At 41.5% G+C, this 26,714-nt stretch overlaps 1 protein-coding gene across 6 annotated transcripts in view; it reads left to right on the top strand.

The window, feature by feature from the left end:
• Window positions 1-26,172, top strand: part of TPX2 (TPX2 microtubule nucleation factor) — a 59,693-nt gene extending 33,521 nt beyond the window's left edge. For 4 of the 6 annotated variants that reach the window (XM_027620575.2, XM_027620578.2, XM_027620579.2 and 1 more), the window contains exons 8-17: window positions 1,042-1,193; window positions 2,236-2,404; window positions 4,804-4,945; window positions 5,615-5,831; window positions 16,427-16,522; window positions 17,549-17,725; window positions 18,115-18,261; window positions 21,161-21,272; window positions 22,177-22,364; window positions 24,502-26,171. In XM_027620575.2, coding sequence (XP_027476376.1) covers window positions 1,042-1,193; window positions 2,236-2,404; window positions 4,804-4,945; window positions 5,615-5,831; window positions 16,427-16,522; window positions 17,549-17,725; window positions 18,115-18,261; window positions 21,161-21,272; window positions 22,177-22,364; window positions 24,502-24,612 — 1,511 coding nt within the window. In that variant the 3' untranslated portion in view covers window positions 24,613-26,171. Of the gene's footprint in view, window positions 1-1,041; window positions 1,194-2,235; window positions 2,405-4,803; window positions 4,946-5,614; window positions 5,832-16,426; window positions 16,523-17,548; window positions 17,726-18,114; window positions 18,262-21,160; window positions 21,273-22,176; window positions 22,365-24,501 lie in introns of all 6 variants that reach the window. The other 2 variants (XM_027620580.2, XM_027620581.2) reach the window with 2 other exon arrangements.
• Window positions 26,173-26,714: the final 542 nt, after the last annotated feature.

Genomic DNA, 26,714 nt, shown 5'->3' on the forward strand with positions numbered 1-26,714 from the left:
TGCTTCTCATTATCTTGGTAGGGTTTCTGAAGTCTCTAAAAGGGAAAAAGGCTTTCCTGGTTAGTAGTCAGTAGAAAAAGATGTGTTTATTGGACAGCTGGTACCCTTTATATCCCAATGACCGTTCCCTAGAATGTTTTATATACATTGGACCAGGGTCCCTGGCTGGCTCAGTCAATAGAGCATGTGACTCTTGGTCTCAGGGTCGTAAGTTCAAGCCCCAAGTTGGGCATAAAGACTACTTAAAAAAAAAAAAAGGCATTACATACATCGGGCCTTTCTTAGAGCACACTGTTGCTCTCTGCCTCTAATTATGGGACTCACACCCATCTTTTACGGCCTTTTTCCGTGAGGTCTTCCCTCATTTCTTCAAGTAAAATTAATTCCTCCCTCCTTTTTCTTCCTAATTCTTTTTCTTTGTATTAGAAAAAGAAGGCATTAGGATTGAGACAGAAGATAAAGCCATTGGGCAGGCCAGGTTTTTGTTGTTGTTTTCCCATTTTAATCCTAGACAGAGGAAAAGAAAGCTGAGCAAATTCAGTTGTAGCTACAGAGGAAGAGTAGGACTGAGGGAGCCAAGGGGTCAGAGTTCTGCTTTGCTCTTAACTAGAGTTATTATTGGTGGAGTCAAAGCTATAAAATAGCCCTGCAAAAAAGCACCCCTGGAGTTTATAGGGTTTCCCTCTTAGACATGTTTAGTTAAGTATGCTTTTTAAGTCAATTCATAGCTTTTTCTGTCAAAAGAATTCCAGTTACTGTGTGTCTCCAGAGCTATGACCACACCTGGGAGATGGGATTCTCCCCTTGTGCCACCTCTTTGCAGTTTGCATCTGATCCAAGGTCCTCAAACCAATAGTACTCAATGAATAAGGCACATATATTAGTGCCCCTGAGGACTGTTTCAGGGTTTGGGTGATGTGTAGAGAGTGAACAAAGTTAGATCCATGGTGATAGAAATACTGAAAGGACTGGATAAAGGAGATTTACTGATATTCTCTATTCTTAGTGTTACCTGTGTGTTTTACTCTGCTTCTCACTCAGGGCAACCTGTGAAGAGATCAGTGAGCCAGGTAACCAAATCAGTTGACTTCCACTTCCGCACAGATGAGCGAATCAAACAACATCCTAAGAATCAGGAGGAATATAAGGAAGTGAACTTTACATCTGAACTGCGAAAGCATCCTCCATCTCCTGTAAGTTGACGGGATCAGTGGATATTCTTGTTACTGATTCATCAAGGATTCAGGTGTAGTAGTTCTGGTCACTACTTCTAATAATATAATTGAGAGAAGCATGTTTTTGAGTTAAGATAGATCTAAATCCTCACTTTGTCCTGTTTGCTATATGATCTTGGAGAAGTCACTCTGTTATTCTGGGAAGCATCTTACGAAGTTGCTGTGAAACTGAGTTGAGAATGTACATAAAGCACATAGAATTATGTGTGGCAAACTGTAGGTCCCAGCTTGTTGCAGTTTGTGCTGTTACAAAATTCTTTAAAAAAGTCTTGTGTTTACAGAATTGTGTACAATATATGACAGGGCTTATGGGAAAAATGGTGTTGGGGCAGACCACTCAAATCTAACAGAAACAGAAAGAATCCTAAGTGAAAGTTCTAGTACTAAGAATTTCTACTTGCATTTGCAGTGTGCATCATCACTTGTTGAAATCAGTCCTTTGTAGTCTTAAACCCTGGGGTTATGCTTCTTCCTTTGAGATGTCAATCCTTAAAGAGTTTTGTTTCCAATCAGAGATCAATTTTATGAAAGTTAATCATCCAAGGACTAGGCTTCTTCATCTCTTAATTTTGGGAAAGATGTCTGTAGAGATTCTGATTCAGGCAGCTACCTGGCCTGATCCAGATCCAGAACCCAAATCAGCTTTTTCTTGATGGGATTGGGGGTGAGGGCAATACCTTTGCAACTTTTATTTTCTCTTTCTAATTCTCAGAAAACTTGTTCTTGCTAGCTTTAAAATATTGACATGCTTGGGAAAAATCACCTTATTTACTATTGCAGAACAGACAATTTGTTAAGTGCTAGATCCTTTCTCCCTTTTTTAAAAGATGGGAGTGGACTAGTTTTAACCCTTGCTCAAGGACGGACAAATTTAAGAATAATAATTTTGGCTTCACCGCAGGTCTTTTTTCTTTTGATCCTCTGTGCTGAATATGCAGCTTGGGGTAGATCTGAGCTCTTCCATAACACTTCATTGGGAGAATAACTTCTTTCTTTACAGGCCCGAGTGACTAAGGGATGCACCATTATTAAGCCTTTCAACCTGTCCCAAGGAAAGAAAAGAACATTTGATGAAACAGCTTCTACGTACGTGCCCCTTGCACAGCAGGTCGAAGCCTTTCATAAACGAACCCCTAACAGATACCACTTGAGGAGCAAGAAGGATGATAGTAAGTTTCATACCAATGTTATAGCCTCCCCTAGAATTCCCTTTGCTTATACAAATTTGCCTTTAGTTGAAATCCTAGCTTTTGAACTAAAGTATGGCATGTGCCTGTATGCAGACAACAAATGTACCATTGAGCATCTCTGAACTCCCCCACCCCACCCCGGCTATCTGTCTACTTAGACCCATCAACCACCTTGATCCTCCTGATCAGTAATTGGCCAGGGGTTATACCTTCGCCATGTGTCAAAGTGTCATGGTGCAGCTAGTGACCTATAGAAAATGAAAGCATTCCATTCATTCAGGGTTGTGTGCTTTTGTTCAGCCATTCAACAAACTTTACCACTACAAACCAGGCACTGTTGGGTGTAGGGGGTATAGCAGTGAATAAAATGGACTTGGTGCTGCTCAATAGCAAGTTTCTAACTCAGTGAAAGGGATAAATAGATCATTACAAGTTATGGTAAGTACTATGAATGTAGAGGGGGATTAAGAGTCAAGAGAGCGGGAGGTAGGTAGAACATGTCTTTGTCCTGAGAAGTCCCTGGCAGTGAAAGCAGTTGAAGATCCAGAGCAGAAAGGAGATAACCAGTGATTGATACCTGCATGAGCAGAGTAGGGGAGGGATACTTAGCTCCCGAGGAGTGCTTGTTCTCTGAAGGGAGTGTGGAAGCAAGAGGAATGGATGTAAATGCTGGCAGGTTTGTAGTCATTTGTCAAATTTTAGATTAGAAAAATAATGAAATGTTTTTTTTTGTTCTAATGGAAATTTAAATATTAAACATGACTTTCCAAATAATATATGACTTTTAGAGTCTGATATGCCCTGCTTTTAGAATCTTGGTCCTGGTAAATAGAAAAATTATTTTCTGCAATTTAAAAAAACATTTAAATTCCAGTATAGTTAACATATGGTGTTTTATTAATTTCATGTGTGCCAGCAATTCTCCACATTACTCAGTGCTTATCATGATAAGTGTACTCTTAACCCCCATCACCTATCTCACCCATCCCCCCACCCACCTCCCCTCTGGTAACCATCAGTTTGTTCTCTATAGTTAAGAATCTGTATCTTAGTTTGTTTCTTTTTTCTTTTGTTTTGTTTTTTAAATTCCACATATGAATGAAATCTTATGGTATTTGTCTTTCTCTGACGGACTTATTTCACTTAGCATTATACTGTAGGTCCAACTGTGCTGTTGCAAATGGCAAGATTTCCTTCTTTTGTATGGCTGAGTCATACTGCATAGTGTGAGTGTGTGTGTGTGTGTGTGTGTGTGTGTGTACATTATGTCTTCTTTATCCACTCATCTACTGATGGGCACTTGGGCTGCTTCCGTAATCTGGCCACTGTAGATAATGCTGCAGCAAACCCGGGGGTGCACGTATCTCTTTGCTCTGCCTGTGCTCTCTTCTAGGATTTTTATGATTTCAGATCTGACATTGAGATCTTTAATCCATTTTGAGTTTATTTTTGTGTATGGTGTATTTTCAGCAATTTTTATTTAAAACTTTAGTTATAAATAATGGTTGTATGTATACTTGAAGACTGGCTTATTTCTAAAATAAATAGATTTGGCTTTTTTTTTTTTTTGAAGATTTTATTTATTTATTTGACAGAGAGAGAGACAGCAAGAGCAGGAACACAAGCAGGGGGAGCGGGAGAGGGAGAAGCAGGCTTCCCGCAGAGCAGGGAGCCTGATGCAGGGCTTGATCCCAGGACCCTGGGACCATGACCTCTGCCTAAGGCAGACGCTTAATGACTGAGCCACCCAGGCGCCCCTAGATTTGGTTTCTGTCTCCTGCTGTTATGTGTTCAGATCTAAATTAGAGGATTCATTCTACATAATTATGAAACTTGACAAGGTTGCCCTGGTCAGGTGAATCAATGTTTTCCGTGAATGGTAGTGAAGGTCTTAAGATTGATGCTTTGACATATTTTTTTTTACTTTCTCTATTTGAGTTTCTGTGAGAGGTGTTCTTGGTGTTTTGATATAGATGCTTTTAGGAAATTCACAAAATTGGGAGTTCATACTTGATCTTTAGAAAAGTCTTATTTTAAAGCTGGAATAAGCAACAATCTTATGTGTCAAGAACAACCAAAATAGTTGGCATTATCAATAGAAAGGCAGTACATGCCTTTGCAGTGATGACTCCATCAGACACAAATGGATTTTAAGTTCAGAAAATGATAGTAGAGTTACCCAAAGACAGCCTTCATCATACCCCTCAATAAAGAGTGACTGGCGAGGAGGGGGCTGCACGTTTGTCAGGTTGGCTGACATGAGCTGAGTGTGGAGAGCAGCCACTCTGATTTGGCATCATGGGCTGCCTAGCCGAATCAGCACTTACAGTAAACAGGGTCTCAGAGAGCTAGGTGAATGTCTTGGTCTTGCTTTATAGCTCTGTTACCCTCCAAATCTGCTGTGGTCAAGATATCCAGAGACCCACAGACTCCTGTGTTGCAAACCAAACAGCGCACAAGGCCTGTGACCTGCAAAAGTGCAGCGGATCAGGAGGCAGAGGAGCTCGAGAAACTGCAACAGTAAGTCCCATCGGCAGTATTTGAGGAAGAGTTCCAAGTACCTGCTTTCTTTTCGGTTCTATAATGGGGATAGTTGCTGTTTTTCTTGCCATTGGAATTTATGACATTTGAGTTACAGGCTCTCTACAGTCTGTGCCCCTGCCTCAGTGATTAAAAAATTAGAAGTGGGAATATGGAGATATCCTGGAGTATAAACTGGTAAAAAAACAAATGCAGAGGTTGGGGTGGGAGAACTTACTCAGGATTCTAATTAAGGAGTGCCCTCTGAACTTCGTTTAGGTAGATCCCACCCTTTATGGCTACCCAAGGGCTCATTACAGCTATTATTGGTGGAGGAAACTGGAACATAATGTGGTAGCACTGGAGTTTGTCTCCTGTATTCTGCTTTCATTCCTTTTTGTACTTCTTTTGAGGGGCAGCTTCCTCTGGGAAGAGAAACCCCAATCTTTAAAGCGGTGGGAATGTTAGGACTGGCTCCTTTATTCTTTGCTCTGGAGGTAGAGACAGAAACTATGGAGAGAGTTGAAATTTTGCTATGCTTGGGTAATTGTAATAATTACTATTTTTCTGTTTTGGTCTTTGTTCTGTTTTTACTTTGTTGTTTGTGTAGCTTTTATTTTATTAACAAAATTTTTTTTTGTGGTTGTCATTTAAACTCTCATCTTACAGATACAAATTCAAAGCACGGGACCTTGATCCCAGAATTCTTGAAGGTGGGCCCATCTTGCCCAAGAAACCACCTGTGAAGCCACCCACTCAGCCTATTGGCTTTGATTTGGAAATTGAGAAGAGAATCCAGGAGCGGGAGTCAAAGAAGAAATCAGAGGATGAACACTTTGAATTTCATTCCAGACCTTGCCCTACTAAAATCTTGGAAGATGTTGTGGTAAGAACGGTTGAGGCTCTGCATGCTGGCAGAAACATCCTGCTCGTGACCAAATACCCACCTGTTCACAAATGTTTGAGTAGATACTATGATCAGGGCATTGTATTAGGAGCTGTAGGTGATAAAGAGACACATCAGAAGTGGATTTTGCTCTCAGGAAAATAAAGTTGAGTAAGGGAGACAACATATGTGTAAATAATGTAAAATTAGAAGTGTTCTAAGAGGGGTGACAGTTGAAAGTGCTATAGGAACTCAAAGGAGATAATGATTTCTTCCAGACAGAAGGTTCAGGGAACGCTTTGTGGAGGAGGGAGCATATGACCCAAGCCTTCACATCATCATCATCATCATCATCATCGTCGTCTGTTGTTACTGTCGTAATCACTGACAGTTTCACTGTGTGCCAGGCACGCTCTAAGCCCCTTCCATGTATTAACCCATTCATTTTGACCACAACGCCTTCAGGTGATTTACTGTAATTATCACTGGTTTCACATGAGGCAGTTGAGGTGCAGAGAGTTAGGTGGCATTCCTAGGGCACTCTGCTAGTGAATGGTGGAGCAAGGATAAGAATTCAGGCACTCTAGCTCCAGAGTTCCTGATCTTAACACTTCATTATATTGCCTCTCCATTATATGGTAGAATTTGGACTTGTAGAAATGCAGGTGAAATGGACTGGCAGAGCATTCCAGGCAGAAGTAACATAAAAGCCTGAAGGTGGGAAATACGGTGGGGAGGTTACTGGAAAGTGGGTGGGGTCAGTTAAGCTAGAGAAAAGAAGTATATCAAGAGGAGCAAGTGGAAACTAGTTCAGAGAAGTGGGTTGTGTGTTGGTGGGCTTATAGTCAGGATTTTAGAGAAAATTACAATTAGGAAGAGATGCCACAAAGAATAAGTAATAGAGTTCATCTACATAAGTGCAAAGATGGGTTTTAGATAATTTCTGTGCAGATGGGGAAATATCCTCCTCCTGCATTGGACTGACTTATGTCCAGGTACTAAGAATTTTCTTTTCCCATTTTCTTTCTTTTTGCTTGTCCTTTTGAGTCATCATGGTTTTAAGTGAAACTGTGCACCAATATATTACCTTGGACTGTGTACTTAGTTTTGTTTACTCTATTTTCTTAGCACTAAGTCAGAAGCAACCCAGAGTTATATTTTCCAGGCTTTAAAAAAGCATCATAAAGCTTAGAAATAGTTCTTTCCCTGTTCCCACCCCTTACCTTCTTTCAACTGAGAGCTTTCTGCATATGAGACCGCCTTCCTTTCTTTCTCTCTCTCTTTTTTTAAATAAAGATTTTATTTATTTATTTGACAGAGAGAGAGAGCAGGAACAAAAGCAGGGGGGAGTGGGAGAGGGAGAAGCAGACTCCCTGCTGAGCAGGGAGCCCAATGTGGGGCTCGATCCCAGGACCTTGGGATCATGACCTGAGCTGAAAGCAGACACTTAACGACTGAGCCACCCAGGCACCCCCCTTTCTTTCCCTCCCTCCCTCCCTCCCTCCCTCCCTTCCTCCCTTCCTCCCTTCCTTCCTTCCTTCCTTCCTTCCTTCCTTCCTTCCTTCCTTCCTTCCTTCCTTCCTTCCCTCCCTCCCTCCCTCCCTCCTTCCCTCCCTCTTTCTTGCTTTTTCCTTCTTTCCTTCTTTCTTTCTTTCTTCTTTAAGATTTTATTAATTTATTTGTCAGAGAGAGAGAGAGAGCACAAGGCAGGCAAGGGAGAAGCAGGCTCCCTGCTGAGCGAGGAGCCTGATGTGGGACTCAGTCCCAGGATCCTGGGATCATGACATGAGCTGAAGGCAGACACTTAACTGACTGAGCCACCCAGGCTCCCCTGACTTTATATATTCTTAAAATCAACTCATTTTTAAGGTAATTTTAAAGGGAACATTTAAATCACTATATAAATGGAACACCAGTAGTTTTTACCATGAATAACAATAGTAATAGCTAATATAAAGCTTATTTGCCAAGTTTTAGTCTAAGCTCTTCAATTTATATAATAACTTATTTAATTCTCATAATAACCCTATGAGGTAAACACTATAGGTCTTATCATCTATCTGTTTTACAGTTAGGAAATACAGAGATTAAATAACTTGCCCAAGATCATAAACTAACCAGTGGCAGAGCTGAGATACTAGGTAGTATGGTTTCAGGGTCTGTGCTTTTATATTAAAATAGAAGATACATTTTTATTTTTATTTATTTTTATTTTTTATTTTTTTATTTTTTGTGAGTAAAGCGATGGAAGTTTATTAAATGAAGATACAGAAAAAGCTCTCAAGAGTGAGAGGGGTCCTGACAGAGATGCCACAGGGTTGCCAACGAGGGCCTTTAGGGTTGGGTTTTTTTTTTTTTTTTAAGATTTTATTTATTTATTTAACAGAGAGAGCGAGAGAGGGAACACAAGCAGGGGGAGTGGGGGAGGGAGAAGCAGGCTTCCTGCTGAGCAGGGATCCCGATGTGGGATTCGATCCCAGGACCCTGGGATCATGACCTGAGCCGAGGGCAGACGCTTAACGACTGAGCCGCCCAGGCGCCCTAGGGTTGGTTTTTTAAAGAAAGCTAACCAGGGAACTTAAATCCTTTTGACATCTCTATTGATAACACCTTCAATGGCTTGCTTCCTTCTTAGGAGGTGGTTATTCTTTGTTGGTCACAGGTGATTATCATAAAGACACCCACCGCACACCCCTAGGGCAGGGTGGTCCTCCACACCACCCCACACACCTAGGGCAGGGAGAAGGTACCTTTTTAAATGGAAAGGTCTGAGGAAATATGTGACTGTTAAAAAAAGCAGTCTGCATCCCACCTAACATCCCCTTCCATATTATCCGTCTTACCTGAACTTTATTTTTAAGAAATGCTGATTTAGGAAATTGAGCTGGCAGTTTGTTTTACTTTGGACATGCTAGGGTAAAGTGGTACGTGTGGAAGGGTGCCTAGAGTTCAGTAGGAGTTAGTTAAGTGAGATCTTAAAGTAGCCTTGTACCAGGTTATGCCTTGTTGAGAATTCTGGATAAGTAGATCAGCAATGCACTAGGTAAGTAAGTAAGATGCAACCGAATTGACGTGGTGATCCAGGGAAGCGTTTGCCAAATCCAGCAGGTTCTCAGACTCTTCTGGGGATCTTATTACATAAACAGATTCCTGGGCCCCACCCCTGGAGTTTTGATTTGTTATGTGCAGCATAGATTAGAGAGAGCCTCAGTGAGAACTTAGTGTCTGACACACAGTAAGCAGTCATGTTGTTAATAGTAATAACTGTCATTTTATCGCATGCTTACCTCATACCGAGTGTTCTATGTAGATTATCGTACTTATTTCTTGAAAAATTCTTAAGAGATAGGTTTTATTTTTAGCCCTATTTTTGGGATAAGGAAGAGACATTAGGAGGTGTCTAGTATGCAGAACCAGGATTTGAACCCATCATCTCCTCCAGCACTATTATTCTACCCCACAGTGCTGAGTTACCATTGTTTATTTTAGCAAACCCAGTTTTTGAGTTTGACACTGGCCATTTGTAGTTCTCCCTTCTAAAATTTCCAGTGATTTCACTTCAACTCTTGGTTTCTAGAGAAGCAAAGCATAGGAGACCTTAGGTGTCTTCTCTCTCACCCTCTTCAGTTTTTAGAAAGCGAGGCTTTGAAAAGGGAATGTGGCTTGCTCATGCAACCATTTTTAAAAGTTGGTGGCAGAATTGAGATTAGGTCCTGTAACTTCTAGTTTGGGATTCTTCTAGCAGAACAGAGGCACCTGCTTCCCGGATCCCAAATGCAGCTTGTCTGTTTGCCACTGTTGTTCTTCATCCATGTCCCTCTGGTGCTGAAACTCTTTCCCCGTGTCCTTATGGTATTTCTTGTGCTCTTAAACTTGTGGTTGATGGGTGGCAAGGAGACAACAGGGCTGATGAGAGATGGGCTTGGGCAGCAGTGGGCCATGAGGCAGAGATGAAAAAAGGGCTCTTGGGGCAGAGGTGGAGTGATGAAAACCTTGAGCTCAAGGGTGTGAAATGTGAACCTGGTGCCGACATCTAGTGGGGAGCTGGGGCACCACAGAGGTGGATGTGGTATCAGTGAGGCCAGTGAGTAATTTAGCAGTGATATTTTAGGGATGACTTGGGGAGACCAGCAGGCTTTTTTTTTTTTTCCATACTCCCTGAGATAACATTGCCTCACAGTGATTTCCTAACTGCTCTTGTCCCAGGGCATTTGGGGGAATATCCTGCCGTAGGGAGAAGTGCTTACCCCTAACACCCCCTCCCCCATCCTGGGCTGCTTTCCCTAAATGCGCCATCTGTCCACCCACACTGCCCACTTCTAACCACATACCACTTCTCTAGAGCTATCTTCCCAGAGCTTCCCATTAGGAGCTTCCTCCCATTATCCTCTAGCTGCATATTCTGCTAGGTTTCTTCAGAGCACTTTTTGAAAATCAGGGAATACCTGATTTGTTACCTTTTCGTTGTCTCTTTTCCTCCACTAGAATGTGAGCTCCCTGAAAGCAGGGACTGTGTACCTCTGTCTTAGTCACTTTTATATCCGCTGCACCTAATATCACTGCAGAAGCACTCTGATATTGGGTAATTGAGTGAGTAACAGTACCAGCTGAAATATACTGGCCTAGGCTGTGTTAAGTACTAGGAATTCAAAGATGGGGGAAAACACATCACTCCTCAAAGTTTTCCATTTGGTGGAGCAGATTGATATGTAAACAAATAAGGACAGTACTGTTAATCAGCATACATTCACCTAACTAATTACTACTTCTTGTAGGTCCTGTGGAGAATGCAAAGGAATGTAAATGGCGACATTCCTACCCTCAAGGAGCTTACAACTAGGAAAACTTAAAATAGCAAAACAGGAAGCCTTCTGTTTTTAGAAACCCAAAATTCATTTTTTAAATTTTTATTTTTTAAAAAATATTTATTTATTTATTTACCTATTTATTTATTTATTGAGAGAGAGAGAGAGAGCGCATAACCGATGACCAGAGGAAGGGGTAGAGGGAGACAGAATCTCAAGCAGACTCTGTGCTGAGCACGACACGGGCTCAATCTCACAACCCTGAGATCACTACCTGAGCCGAAATCAAGAGTCTGGCACTTAACTAGCTAAGCCACCTAGGTGTCCCTGTTTTTTTAAATTTCTGATTGAGCCCCCAGTTAGTGTTGATTACAGTAGAGATGGGGTGTGGGTGGGTAATTGCTGCAGAGTTGATATTCATAAATCACCTTTTCCTCTCCCCCAATTAATGAGGATTGAGCCCACTCCTAGATAGCTCTTTCGTGGCTTATTTATTAGAGATTTCCGTTGCTCTTTTATTTTATTTATTTTTTTTCAAAGATTTTATTTATTCATTTGACAGAGAGAGAGAGGCAGTGAGAGAGGGAACACAAGCAGGGGGAGTGGGAGAGGGAGAAGCAGGCCTCCCGCGGACCCGGGAGCCCAATGCGGGGCTCGATCACAGGACCATGGGATCATGACCTGAGCCGAAGGCAGATGCTTAACAACTGAGCCACCCAGGCACCCCTCTGTTGCTATTTAAAAAGGCATATCTCTGCTGGGTGGATGTAGAGAGGGGAAGAAAGGAAAGGGGGGATTATTTTAGAACTAAATTAATCCTCAGGTTTTTATTTCGATTACTTTATGAAAAGAAATGAGCTGGGTGGCTCAGTCAGTTAAGTGTCTGACTTTGGCTTAGGTCATGATCTCAGGGTCCTGGGACCAGGCTCCACGTTGGGCTCCACACTCAGCAGGGAATTTGCTTCTCCCTCTCTCTTGCCTCTCCCCCCACTCGCTTTCTCTCCCCCCCACAAATAAATAAAATCTTAAAAACAAAAACAAAAACAGGGTGCCTGGGTGGCTCAGTTAAGTGTCTGCTTTTGGCTCAGGTCATGATGTCAGGGTCCCTGCTCAGCAGGGAGTCTGCTTCTCTCCCTCTGCTGCTCCCCCTGCTTCTGCTCTCTTCTTAACACTCTCTCTCTCAAATAAATAAATAAAATCTTAAAAAAAACCCCAAAAACCCAAGGCCAAAAGGCTCTCTATAATGTGCCCCAAGTTATGCAGATTAGAATCAGAGCAGGGCTGGAACCAACCTCTGAGCCTTGCTTCATGTTCTTCCCACTCAGACATGCCCTGAGTGTGCTCGAGCAAGAGGCTGGTGGCCACTTGTAGAACAACAGACTCTTGTTGTTCTTTGGTAAGCATTATTTGAAAACCCATTTCATGGACTTTTGTCACTCTCATTACAATTTCTGTTATATGGGATTTCACTGTTCCTAGTGAGCCTGGATTTCTTTTTTTTTTTTTTTTAAGATTTTATTTATTCAGGACACAGAGATACGGAGAGAGAGAGAGAGCACGAGCGGGGGGAGAGGCAGAGGGAGAAACAGGCTCCCTGCTGAGCCAGGAGCCAATGTGGGGCTCGATCCCAGGATCCTGGGATCATGACCCGAGCCAAAGGCAGATGCTTAACCATCTGAGCCACCCAGGCACCCCTGATCCTGGATTTCTTTAGAAAACAGCTTCCACAGCAGAATGAGCATTCTCTTTACAGTGGTTACCTTGGCAGGGTATAAATTCTTTTCAATGACTCATACTATACAAAGCATTTTGGAAAAGCCACTTATCTTGGAGCCTGTGGCACAGTCTTAGATCTCTTCAGCAGTGGCAAATGTTCATATTTTAAAGATTAATTTGCTTTTAAGAGCTAATCTAAATCATTTGTAACTAAAACTAAGTAGTCCAAGATAATAGAGCTGGAAATAGTTTTGCTTAATTAAAAGTAAATATTGAGCCACTACCCTGCATTGCTTAAAAATTAGCTTTGAAGGCCACTCTAAGACAGACTTTCCAAACATGTTTTAAGCAGTCACAGCATTGTTGGGATTAAGGAGAAGTCTCTCTCCCAAGGTATAAATTAGAGTTCAAGAGTCCAAGGTAGAAATTGTTATTCAATGAACATTTACTGAATGCCTTATACTTGCCAAGGTCCTTGTTAGGTACTAGGGATTAGTGGAATAACAGTCCGCACTCTTGAAGGCTAGCAGGAGTTGAACATCTAAATACACAAGTGCTGTGAAGTTTTTTATGTACTGTCATAGAACTATATATAGGGAAAGAGGGGTCATTTCATAGGTTCTGGGAGTGGAGAGATCAATTAAAAGCCTTTATAAAAGAAGAGATGCTTCAGTGGAGGCTTGAAAAAAGGCTTAGGTGCTTCCAAGCAGCTGGGACATTTCAGGAGAACACAAAGTTATTGAGAGAACCAGCGTTAACGTTTTGGCAACTGCCAGTAGTTCATAGTGGTTTTAGGGTGAGCTCTAGGGAGGGGCAAGAGATAAGGCTGGAGACTCACGCAGGGCACCGTATCATGAGGCACCTTGTACTTCATGGCAAGGAATTTGTTATGCTATTGTAGGTAGCCTAGGAGCCATTAAAGAACTTTAAGTCAGGAAGTTATGTGATGTGATGTGTCTTAGACAAATAGTTCTGACTGTATATAGGAAGACGGATTGGAGGAATGAGATGCGAACCTGAAAGACTATCACAAGGCTAGTGGAATGGTGCAGGCAATCAGTTGTGTGGCCTTGTATGGTGGAGAGGAAACAGAATAGAGGGCAGAGGGAGGCAGCATACACATGTGAATGTAACATAAGGGTTTGATCTTACCATTTTATTTTGTTTTATTTTTTCAAAATGATAAGTGTACTCTTTAACCCTCATCCCCTATTTCTCCCATCCCCCCACCCAACTCCCCTCCCCTCCAGTGACCATCAGTTTGTTCTTTATAGTTAAGAGTCTCTTTCTTGGTTTCTCTCTCTCTTTTTTCCTTTGCTCATTTGTTTTTTAAATTATGCATGGGAGTGAAATCTTTTGGTATTTGTCTTTCGCTGACTTGTTTTATTTAGCACTCTACTCTCTAGCTCCATCCATGTTGTTGTAAATGGCAAGATTTCATTCTTTTTGTAATGGCTGAATAATATGCCATTGGTATTGGGTGTGTGTATACACCAATACAGATTGGTGTGTGTATACACACACACCACAGCTTTTTTAGCCATTTATCTATCAGTGGATACTTGGACTGCTTCCATGGTTTGGCTGTTATAAATAATGCTGCAGTTTTTATTTTTATATTTTTAAAATTGATCTGGTCATAACCCTTCATTCAAAAAAGCCCAAGAGATGCCATTTTGTAGTTAGGATTAATTGCCAGATTTGTGATAGAGTATAAATTCTGTGAGAATCAGAGAGTGCTTATGGAACAACTTTCTAAAATGTGTTAGTCTTGAATGACGTGCACAGTATCATACATGTAACTCAGCCTGCAAGGATTTAAAATGTTGGCAGTGGGCGCCTGGGTGGTTCAGATGGTTAAGCATCTGCCTTCGGCTCAGGTCATGATCCCAGGGTCCTGGGATCAAGTCCCGCATCAGGCTCCCTGCTCAGCGGGGAGCCTGCTTCTCCCTCTGCTTCTCTCTCTGCTTCTCTCTCTCTCTCTCTCTCTCTGTCTCTCATGAGTAAATAAATAAAATCTTTAAAAAAAAATGTTGGCAGTGTTTTTGGAATCATGAAGGGAAAAATCTTCAGAGTAGTTGAATGTATGACAATTATGGAATATAGAAAATTCATTGCTTCCCTTAATCTACTCTCAAAGAGGTATGAGAGTTAACGACTGTTCTTCCCAGATTTTATTTTCTATGCTTAAATTAATTATATATATTTTAAAAACAAAAAAAAAATTCTCTATTTCAGCAACTTGTCCCTCTCCCCTCAATATTATGAACACTATGTCAGTAATAAAGATTTTTAAATTCTTTTTCATGGCTGTATAATATTCTTTTCTACGGATGCACCACAATTTAAAAAAGGATTTAACTGATCCTTTCTTGATAAGTAATTTAGTTATCTGCAATTTTTAATTCTTTTAAAAAATATTGAAATAATACCTAAAACCAAAAACTAAACTAGAGATCAAATACTAAAGGTGGAATATTGGGTGAGAGAGTATGACCATTTAAAAATTTAATAGGTAATTCCCACCCTCCTCCGTCAAATGAATAAATAAAATCTTAAAAAAAAAAAAAGGAGGGAGCGCTTGGGTGGCTCAGTTGGTTAAGTGTCTGTCTTCAGCTCAGGTCGTGATCCCAGAGTCCTGGAATCGAGCCCTGCATCGGCTCCCTGCTCAGCAGAGAGCCTACTTCTCCCTCTTCCTCTTCTGCTCCCCCTGCTTGTGCGCACTGTCTTGCTCTCTCCGTCAAATAAATAAAATCTTAAAAAAAAAAAAAAAATTAATAGGTAATTCCTAAAGGTTGTACCAATTTATGATCTATACTCTTACCCAACTATATGTGAGTGCCGACTTCTCTTTTGTACATGCCAACACTGGTATTAATCAGTCTTTCAAATATTACTCAATCTTATAGATGAAAAATAACCTGAATTAATTTATATTTTTAAAAATTATTGAGATCGAGTCTCTTGTGTATCTTTGTGAACTGCTTGTTCTTGTTCTTTGTCTATTTGTTTGGCAGAAGAAAATTTAGCTCTTGCCCAATACTTTTTCCCATTTGTCTTTTGAGGGTGATTTTTTTTTTTTAAGATTTTATTTTTAAGTAATCTCTACACCCAATATGGGGCTCAGACTGGCAACTGTGAGATCAGGAGTCACATGCTCCACCAGACTGAGCCAGCCAGGCACCCTGAGGGTGATGTTTTTGAACATAAGTTTTCATTATAGAGTTGTATGAGGAATAAGTTTAAGAAAATGGACAGTATCTATTCTGATCCTAGATACATTTGGAAGTCTTTATTTTTATTTTTGAGTGATTAGAGTTTAGAAAGGAAGAGAAACAAAAAAATACTGGCACTAATTTGTTTTCTGTTGTGGTGTTTTTCATAGGCACTAAAAAAGATTGTGATGAATCCTATTTTTACTGAATATAGGACTCCAGCCATGCCCTTGTTATTTGCTGCTCTTCTGTATGATAATCCACCTTTGGAATGCTACTGTGTTTCAGTATGCTGGGTAAACAGCAATATACTAAAGTACTAGCCTTTTGGGCGCCTGGGTGGCTCAGTTGGTTAAGTGACTGCCTTCGGCTCAGGTCATGATCCTGGAGTCCCGGGATCGAGCCCCACACCGGGCTCCCTGCTCAGGAGGGAGTCTGCTTCTCCCTCTGACCCTCTTCCCTCTTGTGCTCTCTATCTCTCATTCTCTCTCTCTCGAATAAATAAATAAAATCTTAAAAAAAAAAATAAAGTACTAGCCTTTTTTTGATTCCTGGTATGTGAACTCCCCTTTAAGAGAGGGATTTGATCTTTTTTTTTTTTTTAGATTTTTATTTATTTATTTGACAGAGAGAGAGCACAAGCAGGGGGGGCGGGAGGCAGAGGGAGAGGGAGAAGCAGACTCCCCACTGAGCAGAAAACCCAAGCCGGGGCTCAATCCCAGGATCCTAGGATCATGCCCTGAGCCAAAGACACTTAACCGACTGAGCCACCCAGTCTCCCCGAGAGGGATTTGATCTCACCACACAGCCTAGTAGAGATTGTTCTGGGATGTCTAATTGAATTGCTTACTCCTTGCAGGGTGTTCCTGAAAAGAAAGTACTTCCAATCACTGTCCCCAAGTCACCGGCCTTTGCGCTGAAGAACAGAATTCGAATGCCCACCAAAGAAGATGAGGTGATTCCCTGGGATAGAGGGAGTTTTCTTCCTTCTACCTTATCAGTTTAACATTCCTCTTTCTTAAGCTTAATGGAATTCAAAGCCAGTCACTCTTATCTGGAGTTGTCTTTAACAGTGGGTATGAACATTTGATCATCTTTTTTGCTCCCCCAAGAGCAAAGTAATTGGTAAGGGTATGAATCTTCTGGCTTTCAGTAGTGACTGGTTATGCAAGTTATTGGATGCTTGTCCATTTTTATAGCATTGAAAATCAGCCTGTCATAACTTGAATCAAAAGTCGACAAGCCCTGTATTTTATTTTGCCTAAGCTATTGTCACCATTCAGTGAGGGACTTTCAAAATTCACACTGAGCAGTTATGTCCTCCCTGTCTGATCTCCACTAACCCAAGGGTTGCTAAGGTTACTGTGTAGTGATGGTTTATGAAATTAGAATACATAAACTGTCATTGATCAGGCTAGTATCTTGTTACATCTCCCATTTTATCTATAAATATCCAGAGTTAGGGTAATTTTATAGCAGATCTCACGCATAAACCTTTTTATAGGTTCATTTGAAACTAAAATACACCGTAATCTTATGTTACCAGCTTGAACCCAAACAACTTACTTGGTCCTATTCTGGGTTTGGCAACCAGTAACTCCCAGTCACATGTTTTAGTGGAGTCTGGAGGCTGGGTCAAAGAAGAGGCCAAGGTATATGCTTACTTAGTACCTTTCCTCTGTTCTTCATTTTGTTCACACTGTTTGATCTCATTTCATTTTTACAACCTTCCTGTGAAAAACTTTAGATCCTTTAAGAGTAATTGTGTTAGTCCTTTATCAAATGCTTTCACACTGGTCTCACCCCTATGAAGTGGTAGGTGACTTAGGTATTATCCCTCTTTGATAGAAAAGGAAGCAAAGACACCTAGGAGGTTGAGTAACTTGCCTTAATTAATGATTTCTCTCAAATACTGTCTTCTGACACCACATTCTGTGGAGGTGAGAGAGAGCTTGTGTCTAAACTACAGTTTTTCCCTTAGGAAGAGGAGGAGCCGGTAGTGATAAGAGCTCAACCTGTGCCACATTATGGGGTGCCTTTTAAGCCCCAAATCCCAGAGGCAAGAACTGTGGAAATATGCCCTTTCTCTTTTGATTCTCGCGACAAAGAACGTCAGTTACAGAAGGAAAAGAAAATAAAAGAACTGCAGAAAGGGGAGGTAGGTGTTTCAATTTCTGCAAGTAGCATAATACTATCTTTGATCTGTCACAGATAATCTTTTATGTTGCACTTTTAGCTATAAAATCACTGACTTCCTTTGATCCCTGTAAGAACGTTATGAATATAAATAGGGCAAGTTCTTAGTAACCCTACTGGCGCAAGGAGATTAAGTGACTTTCCTGTGATCGTGTTGCCAGTTATTGGCAATATTGGGAGGACAACCTAGATTTCCTTTTGAGCCCCTTACTCTTTCTGTTATACATACCATGCTGCTTTGAAAACTGGCCTTTCCTATATTTCAGATTCATCCAGATATTCGGGAGCAGCTCTTGCTTTCTGGCTAGAGAGACCTTAGGATCTTAAATCTTATGTTTTCTTTTCTGTTAGGTGCCCAAGTTTAAGGCACTTCCTTTGCCTCATTTTGACACCATTAACCTGCCAGAGAAGAAGGTGAAGAACACAACTCAGATTGAGCCTTTCTGCTTGGAGACTGACAGAAGAGGTGCTCTGAAGGCACAGACTTGGAAGCACCAGGTGGGGGATGGGAGAGCAGCTAAAATGTTCATTGCTTCATTATTGGTTTGTTAGAGTAGGTAGACCCACTACACTAAAATTCATCTGAGAACTAACATACTGGATTATTTCAGGGACTCTCACTCTAAATCAGGGATCAGCAGACTTTCTATAAAAGACCAAATAGTGGGCTGCCTGGGTGGCTCAGTTAAGTGTCCAACTCTTTGATTTCGGCTCAGGTCATGATCTCAGGGTCCTGGGATCGAGCCCCACATCAGGCTCCCCGCTAAGCAGGGAGTCTGCTTGTCTTCCTCTCCCATTGCCCCTCCCCCTGCTCATGTGCATGCGCTCTCTCTCTCTCTCTCTCTCTCTCATATAAATAAATAAATCTTTAAAAAAATAATAAAAAATAAAAGACCAGATAGTAAATATTTTAGATTTTGTAGGTTACATATGGTCTCTGTCACATGTTCTGTGTGTGTGTGTGTGTGTGTGTGTGTGTGTGTTTATGTGTTTATGTGTTTCAACCCTTTGAAAATGTGAAAACTAGACTTACCTCAAGTACTATACAAAAGGGATTGCAAGCTGGATTTGGCCTGCAGGCTGAAGTTTGCTGACCTCTGCTCCAAGTGATCATCTGGGGAATGTGAGAACCAACAGGCTCTTTTTGCATCAGGAGTTTAAGATCTCATCTATTCCATCTGTTAGATTTGTTCCTTACATGTTCACTCCTTTCTGTTGGTACTTTGATAAGAAACAGTATGGTGAGAATAGATCCTCAGTATGGTATGCTGTCTTCTTAACATAGTGTGCTCTTTGTAGATGACAGGTGATTAAAAACAATTAATTGGTTGTTGGCTGGTATAATTGGGGTCTAATTCTGCCCTATTTGGAAAAAAAATTCCCCCGAATCCCTAAGTTTGTCAGTGTTTTTATATCATCACTTATCTGGAATCTGTCCAAAAGGAGCTCTGGGCTAATCTTTCTAGGAAGTCAGGAGATGCGATTGCTTACATGACTGCACATAGGTCCCTTGTTGGTGGTGTTCCCTAGGAAAACCGTTGTTTTGGAAGTAGTAATGAATCTCTTTCCAGGACCATGACACAAAATGTCTGTGTGGGGTATTTCCTATCATTTTTTTTTTTTAAGTTTTTCAAACATACCCAAAAGTAGAGAGGATAGTATAATGATCTTCCATGAACCTGTCACTTGGTTCTGTAATGATCAAAACATGGAAAATCTTATTTCATCTGCATTTCTTTTTTTTTTTTTGGAGATTTTTATTTATCTGAGACAGAGCATGAGCAGGGGGAGAGGGAGAAGCAGACTCCCCGTTGAGCCAGGAGCCCAACATGGGGCTTGATCCCAGGACCCTGGGATCATGACTTGAGCCAAAGGCAGATGCCCATCCATCTGAGCCACCCAGGCACCCCTTCATCTGCATTTCTACCTACTTAACCTCTATACTAGATATTTCTACCAACAAAGGACTACTTTGAAGCAAATTCTAGGTATCACGTCATTTCATCCAAAAACAGCAAGTAAAGATATATATGTATCTTTATATCTTCAGTATATATCTTTAAAAATATAAGTATTAAAAAAACCCATAATACTATCACACATAAAAAGATTAATATTAATCCCTTAATAGTGACAAATAGTGTTCTTATATCCCCAAATCTCATTATTTATTTACTTATTTATTCATTTTTAAAGATTTTATTTATTTGACAGAAAGCACAAGCAGGGGGAGTGGCAGGCAGAGGGGGAGGGAGAAGCAGGCTCCCCGCTGAGCGCAAGGAGCCCGATGCGGGGCTCAATCCCAGGACCCTGGGATCATGACCTGAGCCGAAGGCAGTTGCTTAACGACTGAGCCACCCAGGTGCCCCTCATAATTTTTTTAGACAGTCGAATTGCTCAAATCAGGATCCAAATAAGGCCCACATATTGCATTTGTTTGATAAATCTCTAAATCTCTTTTTCTCTGTAGGCTCCTCTAGTTATATATTACTTGTGGAATAAACTGGCTTGTTTGTCCTATAAATTTTCCACAATCCCAATTTTGGTCATTGTATTCCCATGGTGTTATATAATATGTTCCTGTACTTTCTGTATTTCCTATAAATGAGTAGTTAAATCTAGAGGCTTGATTAAATTCTGGTTAGATTTGGGGCACCTGAGTGGCTCAGTTGGTTAAGCATTTGCCTTTGGCTCAGGTCTTTTTTTTTTAAAGATTTTTTTTTTTTTTTTTTTTGAGAGAGAGAGAATGAGAGAGATAGAGAGCACGAGAGGGAAGAGGGTCAGAGGGAGAAGCAGACTCCCCGCCGAGCAGGGAGCCCGATGCGGGACTCGATCCCACGACTCCGGGATCATGACCTGAGCCGAAGGCAGTCGCCTAACCAACTGAGCCACCCAGGCATCCCTGGCTCAGGTCTTGATCTCAGGGTCCTGGGATTGAGCCCCACATTGGGCTCCCTGCTCAGTGGGGAGTCTGCTTCTCCCTCTCCTTCTGCCTCTCCCCCACTCCCCTCCCCATCCCACTCATGCTTTCTCTCTCTCAAATAAATAAGTAAAATCTTAAAAAAAAAATTCTGGCTAAATTCTTTTGGGGGTTGGAAGGGAGAATACTTTATAGATTATCCCATCCAAAAGTATATAATGTCCACACATTTATTTTTGTGATGTTCAGTTAGGCCTTAAAAGTACCTTAAAGATATTCTCTACTTCTCAGTGGATTCAGAGGTTGTTATGTTAGTTTGATCCCCTTAGTGTAAAGGGGGTTTTAACTGGGGTTTAGATGAAGTCATCTCCTGCCTTTATTGATGAAGCCATTTAGAAACATTAATTCTCAAGCCACTGAGGCAGCAGTTATGAAGGATTGTGCTGTTGCTTATCTAACAGACTGTCTTTCTAATAGCTGGAGGAAGAACTGAAGCAGCAGAGAGAAGCAGCTTGTTTCAAGGCTCGTCCAAACACAGTCATGTCCCAGGAGCCCTTTGTTCCCAAGAAAGAGAAGAAATCCGTTGCTGGTAGTATTATATGTACTCTTGGGGGATCAGGGTAGAATTGTCAGACTTCCCAGGGGGGATGCTGGGACTCAGTTATGTCAGTATCAGCTGTGTCAACCAGAAGCATTTTCCTTTAGAGGATCTAGTTCTCTTCTTAGACTGGGTTTTTTGTCTTTGTTGAACCGCACGCCTGTGTTAAGTTTGCAGCATATGTTGAGGCCAGATTCACAGAACAAGAGCCTGGGCAAAAGCTGCTGGCATTTCAACAGCGGTTATGGGCTTTACTTTACAAAGAGTAGTAAGTGAGGGAGGAAGAGCCAGGACTTCTTTCTGGAGTTCACCATGAAGCAAGCCTTAGGTATAAAACGTTTGATTCCTTAAGCTCTGGGTAAGGTGTCAGAAAATTGGATTCTCCTCCTACATCTGTCTCAGAATCACTATGTAGTTTTGAGCAAGCTATTTCATCTGTGTGGGTCTTGCTTTTCTCCTAATTAGATGGTTTCCAGGAGCCCTTCCAACTGTTAAAATTCTAGGATTTTTTGGGGCGCCTGGGTGGCTCAGTCATTGAGTGTCTGCCTTCGGCTCAGGTCATGATCCTGGGGTCCTGGGATTGAGCCCCGCATCGGGCTCCCTGCTCAGCGGGAGGCCTGTTTCTCCCTCTTCCTCTCCCCCTGCTTGTGTTCCCTCTCTCACTGTGTCTCTCTCTGTCAAATAAATAAATAAAATCTTTAGAAAAATAAAAAATAAATAAAATAAAATTCTAGGACTTTTTGTATGTGGTGTGCTCCACCTTTCTGCTAACAGGGCTTCCCTAGAGTTTAACCTTTCTGTTGCCGTGCATGTCTGTGCCACTTGCTGCATCCAGGGGGCTAGGTTTATGTAGGTCCTGCTTGTGCACCAATATTCTCTCTCTTTCTGTACTCAGAGGGCCTCTCTGGTTCTCTAGTTCAGGAACCTTTTCAGCTGGCCACCGAGAAGAGAGCCAAGGAGCGGCAGGAGCTGGAGAAGAGAATGGCTGAGGTAGAAGCTCAGAAAGTCCAGCAGTTGGAGGAGGCCAGGCACCAGGAGGAAGAGCAGCAGAGGGAGGAGCTGGCCAGGCTACGGAAAGAACTGGTAACTGGGCAGCATGAGCACTCACTAACCCATGGTTGTCTTTATTTTGTTTTATCTGTACCTTGCCTTGTTCCAGAAAGGATCTAAGGTGGCCTACCAGGACATATCAAAGATGAATGAAGGAAAATCACACAAACCAAGAACAGTGACAAAGTTGTGATGTGAACAATGTTAAAGATGTGCACATTGTGATCCATGTGTCTGCTAAGTTTGAGCCATAATTTTAGCTCTTTTTAGGAACCAACCTGTTGGTTACAAAACTAACAGTGTTCATGAGATACAAACAAGGTAGTTGTTAAAAAAAAAAAAAATTTAGTCTTGATTCTGAATTCAGATAGAATTTCTTCCAGGGGTCTTCATGAGGAGGGTATCATGTGGTATAACATGCACAGTGATGCATTCCTAGGGTTTGTTTATCTAACTTATTATTTTCTTTAGACTTAAGAAAACCAATGTGGTTTTACAATTAGACAAGAATACATAGGTAGGGAAGGACTTGGGAATTATGTGGCAACTGTATTTTCGTTTTCCTCTTAATAATTGACTCAAATTCCTTGAGGTTATAGCACATATTGGTCCATGTGACCCTCAGTGCTAACACTAGCATAATGATTTAGATATTAAATTATCCAAGATAGAAAGCTTAATTCACATTAAGGACTTTTTCACTCAGAGGGCAACAAGCTGCATTAATGAGCAAAGAGACAGTTTCAGATGGAACTTCATGTGATTGATAAAAGGATGATTATATAAATACATAAGTTTTTGCGGTTTTGTCTAAAAAGGCTAGGCCAGCTGCTGATACAGCTTTTGGCAGTAATGACTGTGGCCTCAGGAAGGCTCTAGGGACAAACTATTAAAGGGACTAGCTTCTTGGCAAAATCCAAGCTGCCGTTTGCTGATTGGATGAAAAAATGATACAGTCCCCACTCTAGATATGCTCACAAAACCAGCCTTTTTTCCAGCCTGAAGTTCTTTGATTTTTCTTCAACACTTGGTACTGCCTCTTGTGTTTGTCCCCATCATAGAGGTGTTACTTAGAGTGATTCTCAGTATAGGCTGATATCAGCATCCTAAAGCATAGTTCAGTCAGTGCTAGTTAGCTCTCAACTAACCTGACTTAATTCAGGATTGTTTTAGACTACCCAGAAGGAAGGATGGCCTTCTCCCAGAAACTCTTCCTGGTTATCATTTTTGTTTGTTTGTCCATGGTTTTGGTGAATATTAAGACTCAATAAGCTTAAGATTGTACTCTGGGAGATTTTTTTTTTTTAAACATATAGTATGTTATTAGTTTCAGAGGTAGAGTTCAGTGATTCATCTGTCTTATATAACACCCAGTGCTCATTACATCACGTGCCCTCCTTAATGTCCATCACCCAGTTATCCCAGCCCCCTACCCCCCACTCTGACAGATTCTTTTTTTTTTTTTAAAGATTTTATTTATTTATTCATGAGAGAGAGAGGCAGAGGGAGAAGCAGGCTCCCAAGGAGCAGGGAGCCCTATGCGGGACTCAATCCCAAGACCCTGGGATCATGACCTGAGCCGAAGGCAGACACTTAACCATCTGAGCCACCCAGGCGCCCCACTCTGACAGATTCTTAACATGTATCTCTTTTCTGCTGCAATTGTGTACAACCCTGTTAAACCTAGTAATAAACAGGGCGCCTGGGTGGCTCATTTGGTTGAGCGACTGCCTTCAGCTCAGGTCAGGATCCTGGAGTCCCGGGATCGAGTCCCGCATCTGGCTCCCTGCTGCGCAGGGAGTCTGCTTCTCCCTCTGACCCTCCCCCTCTCATGTGCTCTCTCTCTCTCTCACTCTCTCTCTCAAATAAATAAATAAATAAATAAATCTAAAAAAAAAAAAACCTAGTAATAAACAGTCAAGCTGGAGTTAGGCTTGATGTTCTTTAGTGCAAGCTGAGGGACCCCCAAGACCTGAATAGAAACCTACGTGGGCTCCAAAGCTCACATGCTTTTCCATTATGCTGTGTTGTGTCCCCCCCCACCTTTGGATGGTGACTTGGATCTCTAAGACTATACAAACATTTTCTCAAGAAGAAAAAAATAAAAACAACTGTATGCATAGTTCTCTAACATCCTGATCAGTGGTAACTATCTTTCCTTATTCTGTAGGTGCACAAGGCAAATCCAATACGCAAGTACCAGGGTGTGGAAGTAAAGTCAAGTGACCAGCCTCTGACTGTGCCCGTTTCTCCCAAGTTCTCCACTCGGTTCCACTGCTAACCTCAGCCAGTGAGCAGCAGGCACCACCTGGGAACAGGAGCTGCTCTTTTCATCAAACCAGAAGCCTTTCTTTGTTACCAGGGCATGGAGAGAACCCCTTTCTCTAGACTTTTACCTGCCCATGCCCAACAGAGCATACCTGACAAGTATGGACTCCGATTTTGTTGAGAATTGTTTTCCTACATTATTGAGGCTAATAATGAGACTCAACTGATGCACGTCTCGCTGACTCCATGTAGTTATTTCCTTTGAACCATCAGTCGACCTTTAATATGTGTCTTAACTCTGCCTAGAGTTTAAAGTCTCTGTATCAGCACAGTATACTTTCTATTGCTTCTTTACCCACTCCCCCTTTTTTTCCTGTTTTAATCAGAAAATAAAGATAGTTAAATACTAAGATAGGATTTAAGTGATGGCTTACCTGAGGAACAGTCAGTATATTAGATTCTTTCCTTATCTGCACAAAATAAATTTAGAGTTAAGGAGCCTGTCTCTACAAGGGTGGAAGCCTCATTAACTGCACTACCACGAAGAAGACGGTGGACCGACCGGGCGCCTCATAGCAGCCATCGGCAAGCTTTGGGGCAGAGCTGCTGTTAAGGCACATTCTTCCCTTGTCAATGCTGATAACGGAATGCTGTGCAGTACACATTTTAAGTCCTCTGATAGACTGGAGTAGAATAAATATGTTTGTCTTCCCCTCCCTGATTTTGTTACTTCATGTTTTTAACTCTGTCAAGCCCCTTTGGAGGTCACATCTTATTGGAGAAATGGGTACTTTGAGAAGAGGAGGGTCCAGGAACTTTTTAAAGCATAGGCTCTGTCCTTAGAGGAAAGTGCTTTGTAACGTTTTTCTGTCCTTCTGTATTTTGTTAACTCCCTTCCAGGAACCACTCTGGAAGGAAGTGTTGTTATGCCTTCTTTGCTAAATGTGTTTTCTCTCATCTGGTAAACTTCCTTATAAGACTAAGGAAAATCTTTTTCATAAATCCCTCCTTGACCACCTGACCTCTGCAGGCAAGATGATCACTTCCTTCTGTGTGCCTCCCAAATGTTTCTTGTATATGTCTCTAGTAGAATAGTAATACTGCTGAATTACTTGTATTTGTTCACCAACTGGTAGAGACCCAGATACCTAAAATTTTCTTAGTCCTCGAAAATAAAAATTATCTTAGTCATCTCTGTATTTTTTGTAGCTGGCACAGAATTTGCTAGATCCATGTCAAATAGTGTATTTTCTTTTAGACTTGGCATTATTTACGAACTCTACTCTTTATTCGTCCTCTACTCCTGCGCTAAAGGATATGAAAGCATCCATATTCTGCCCAGGCCAGTCCTAGGCACCATAGATGATAGTAAACCTATTTTATATTCCTTTTGTTTATTCATTCAATGAGCATTATGAAAAGGCTGTTGTAGATTCAGTGATGGATGACAAAACAAGACATGATTTGCAGATCCCTGAGCCTCTTGAAGACCCACTGACTGATGCAAGATACAGTTCCTTTATAATAATTTCCTAGAAGTCTAGTATACAGGTCCATACCTACCTTATGTAATTCATTTAACAACTGTTTACTTGGTGCTAAGTGTATATACCTTGGGACCACTTAGTCTCTGGGAATACAGCAATGAACAGAAAGAGAAGAACTTGCCTTCATGGAGCTTACCTTTTAGGAGGGAAGACAGACCATAAGCAAGTAACTGTCCTCTCTTCTGTCATGTGGTAAATGTTTCTCTGACTGCTGTGTGGAGAATAGACTGGAATGGGATGGAAGGCATGTAGGTGAGAGCTCATAGGAGCTTGGGCTGGGGTAGCAGCAGTGGAGGTGGTAAGAAATGGCTGGGTTCTGAGTGTATCTTGGAGTTGTAACTGGCAAGAGTTGCTTACATATTGGACGTGGTGTGTGAGAAAGAGGGTATTTGAGATGGGTACACAGGTATCGGTCCTGTGAGAAATCCAGTTCCTCCTCAGTCCTATCTCTTTTGGATTCCTGGAGGGTTTTCATTATTTCTGGTCACCTCTTGCTTGGGTTTTTCTCCTGTTCATCTCTTGAGCCCCTCTGTGTCTGTCCTCTATAGCTTTACCCCCTCTCTTGTAT

Source organism: Zalophus californianus, chromosome 8 (genome assembly GCF_009762305.2).
Source record: "Zalophus californianus isolate mZalCal1 chromosome 8, mZalCal1.pri.v2, whole genome shotgun sequence".
NCBI classification, from domain to species: Eukaryota; Metazoa; Chordata; class Mammalia; order Carnivora; family Otariidae; genus Zalophus; species Zalophus californianus.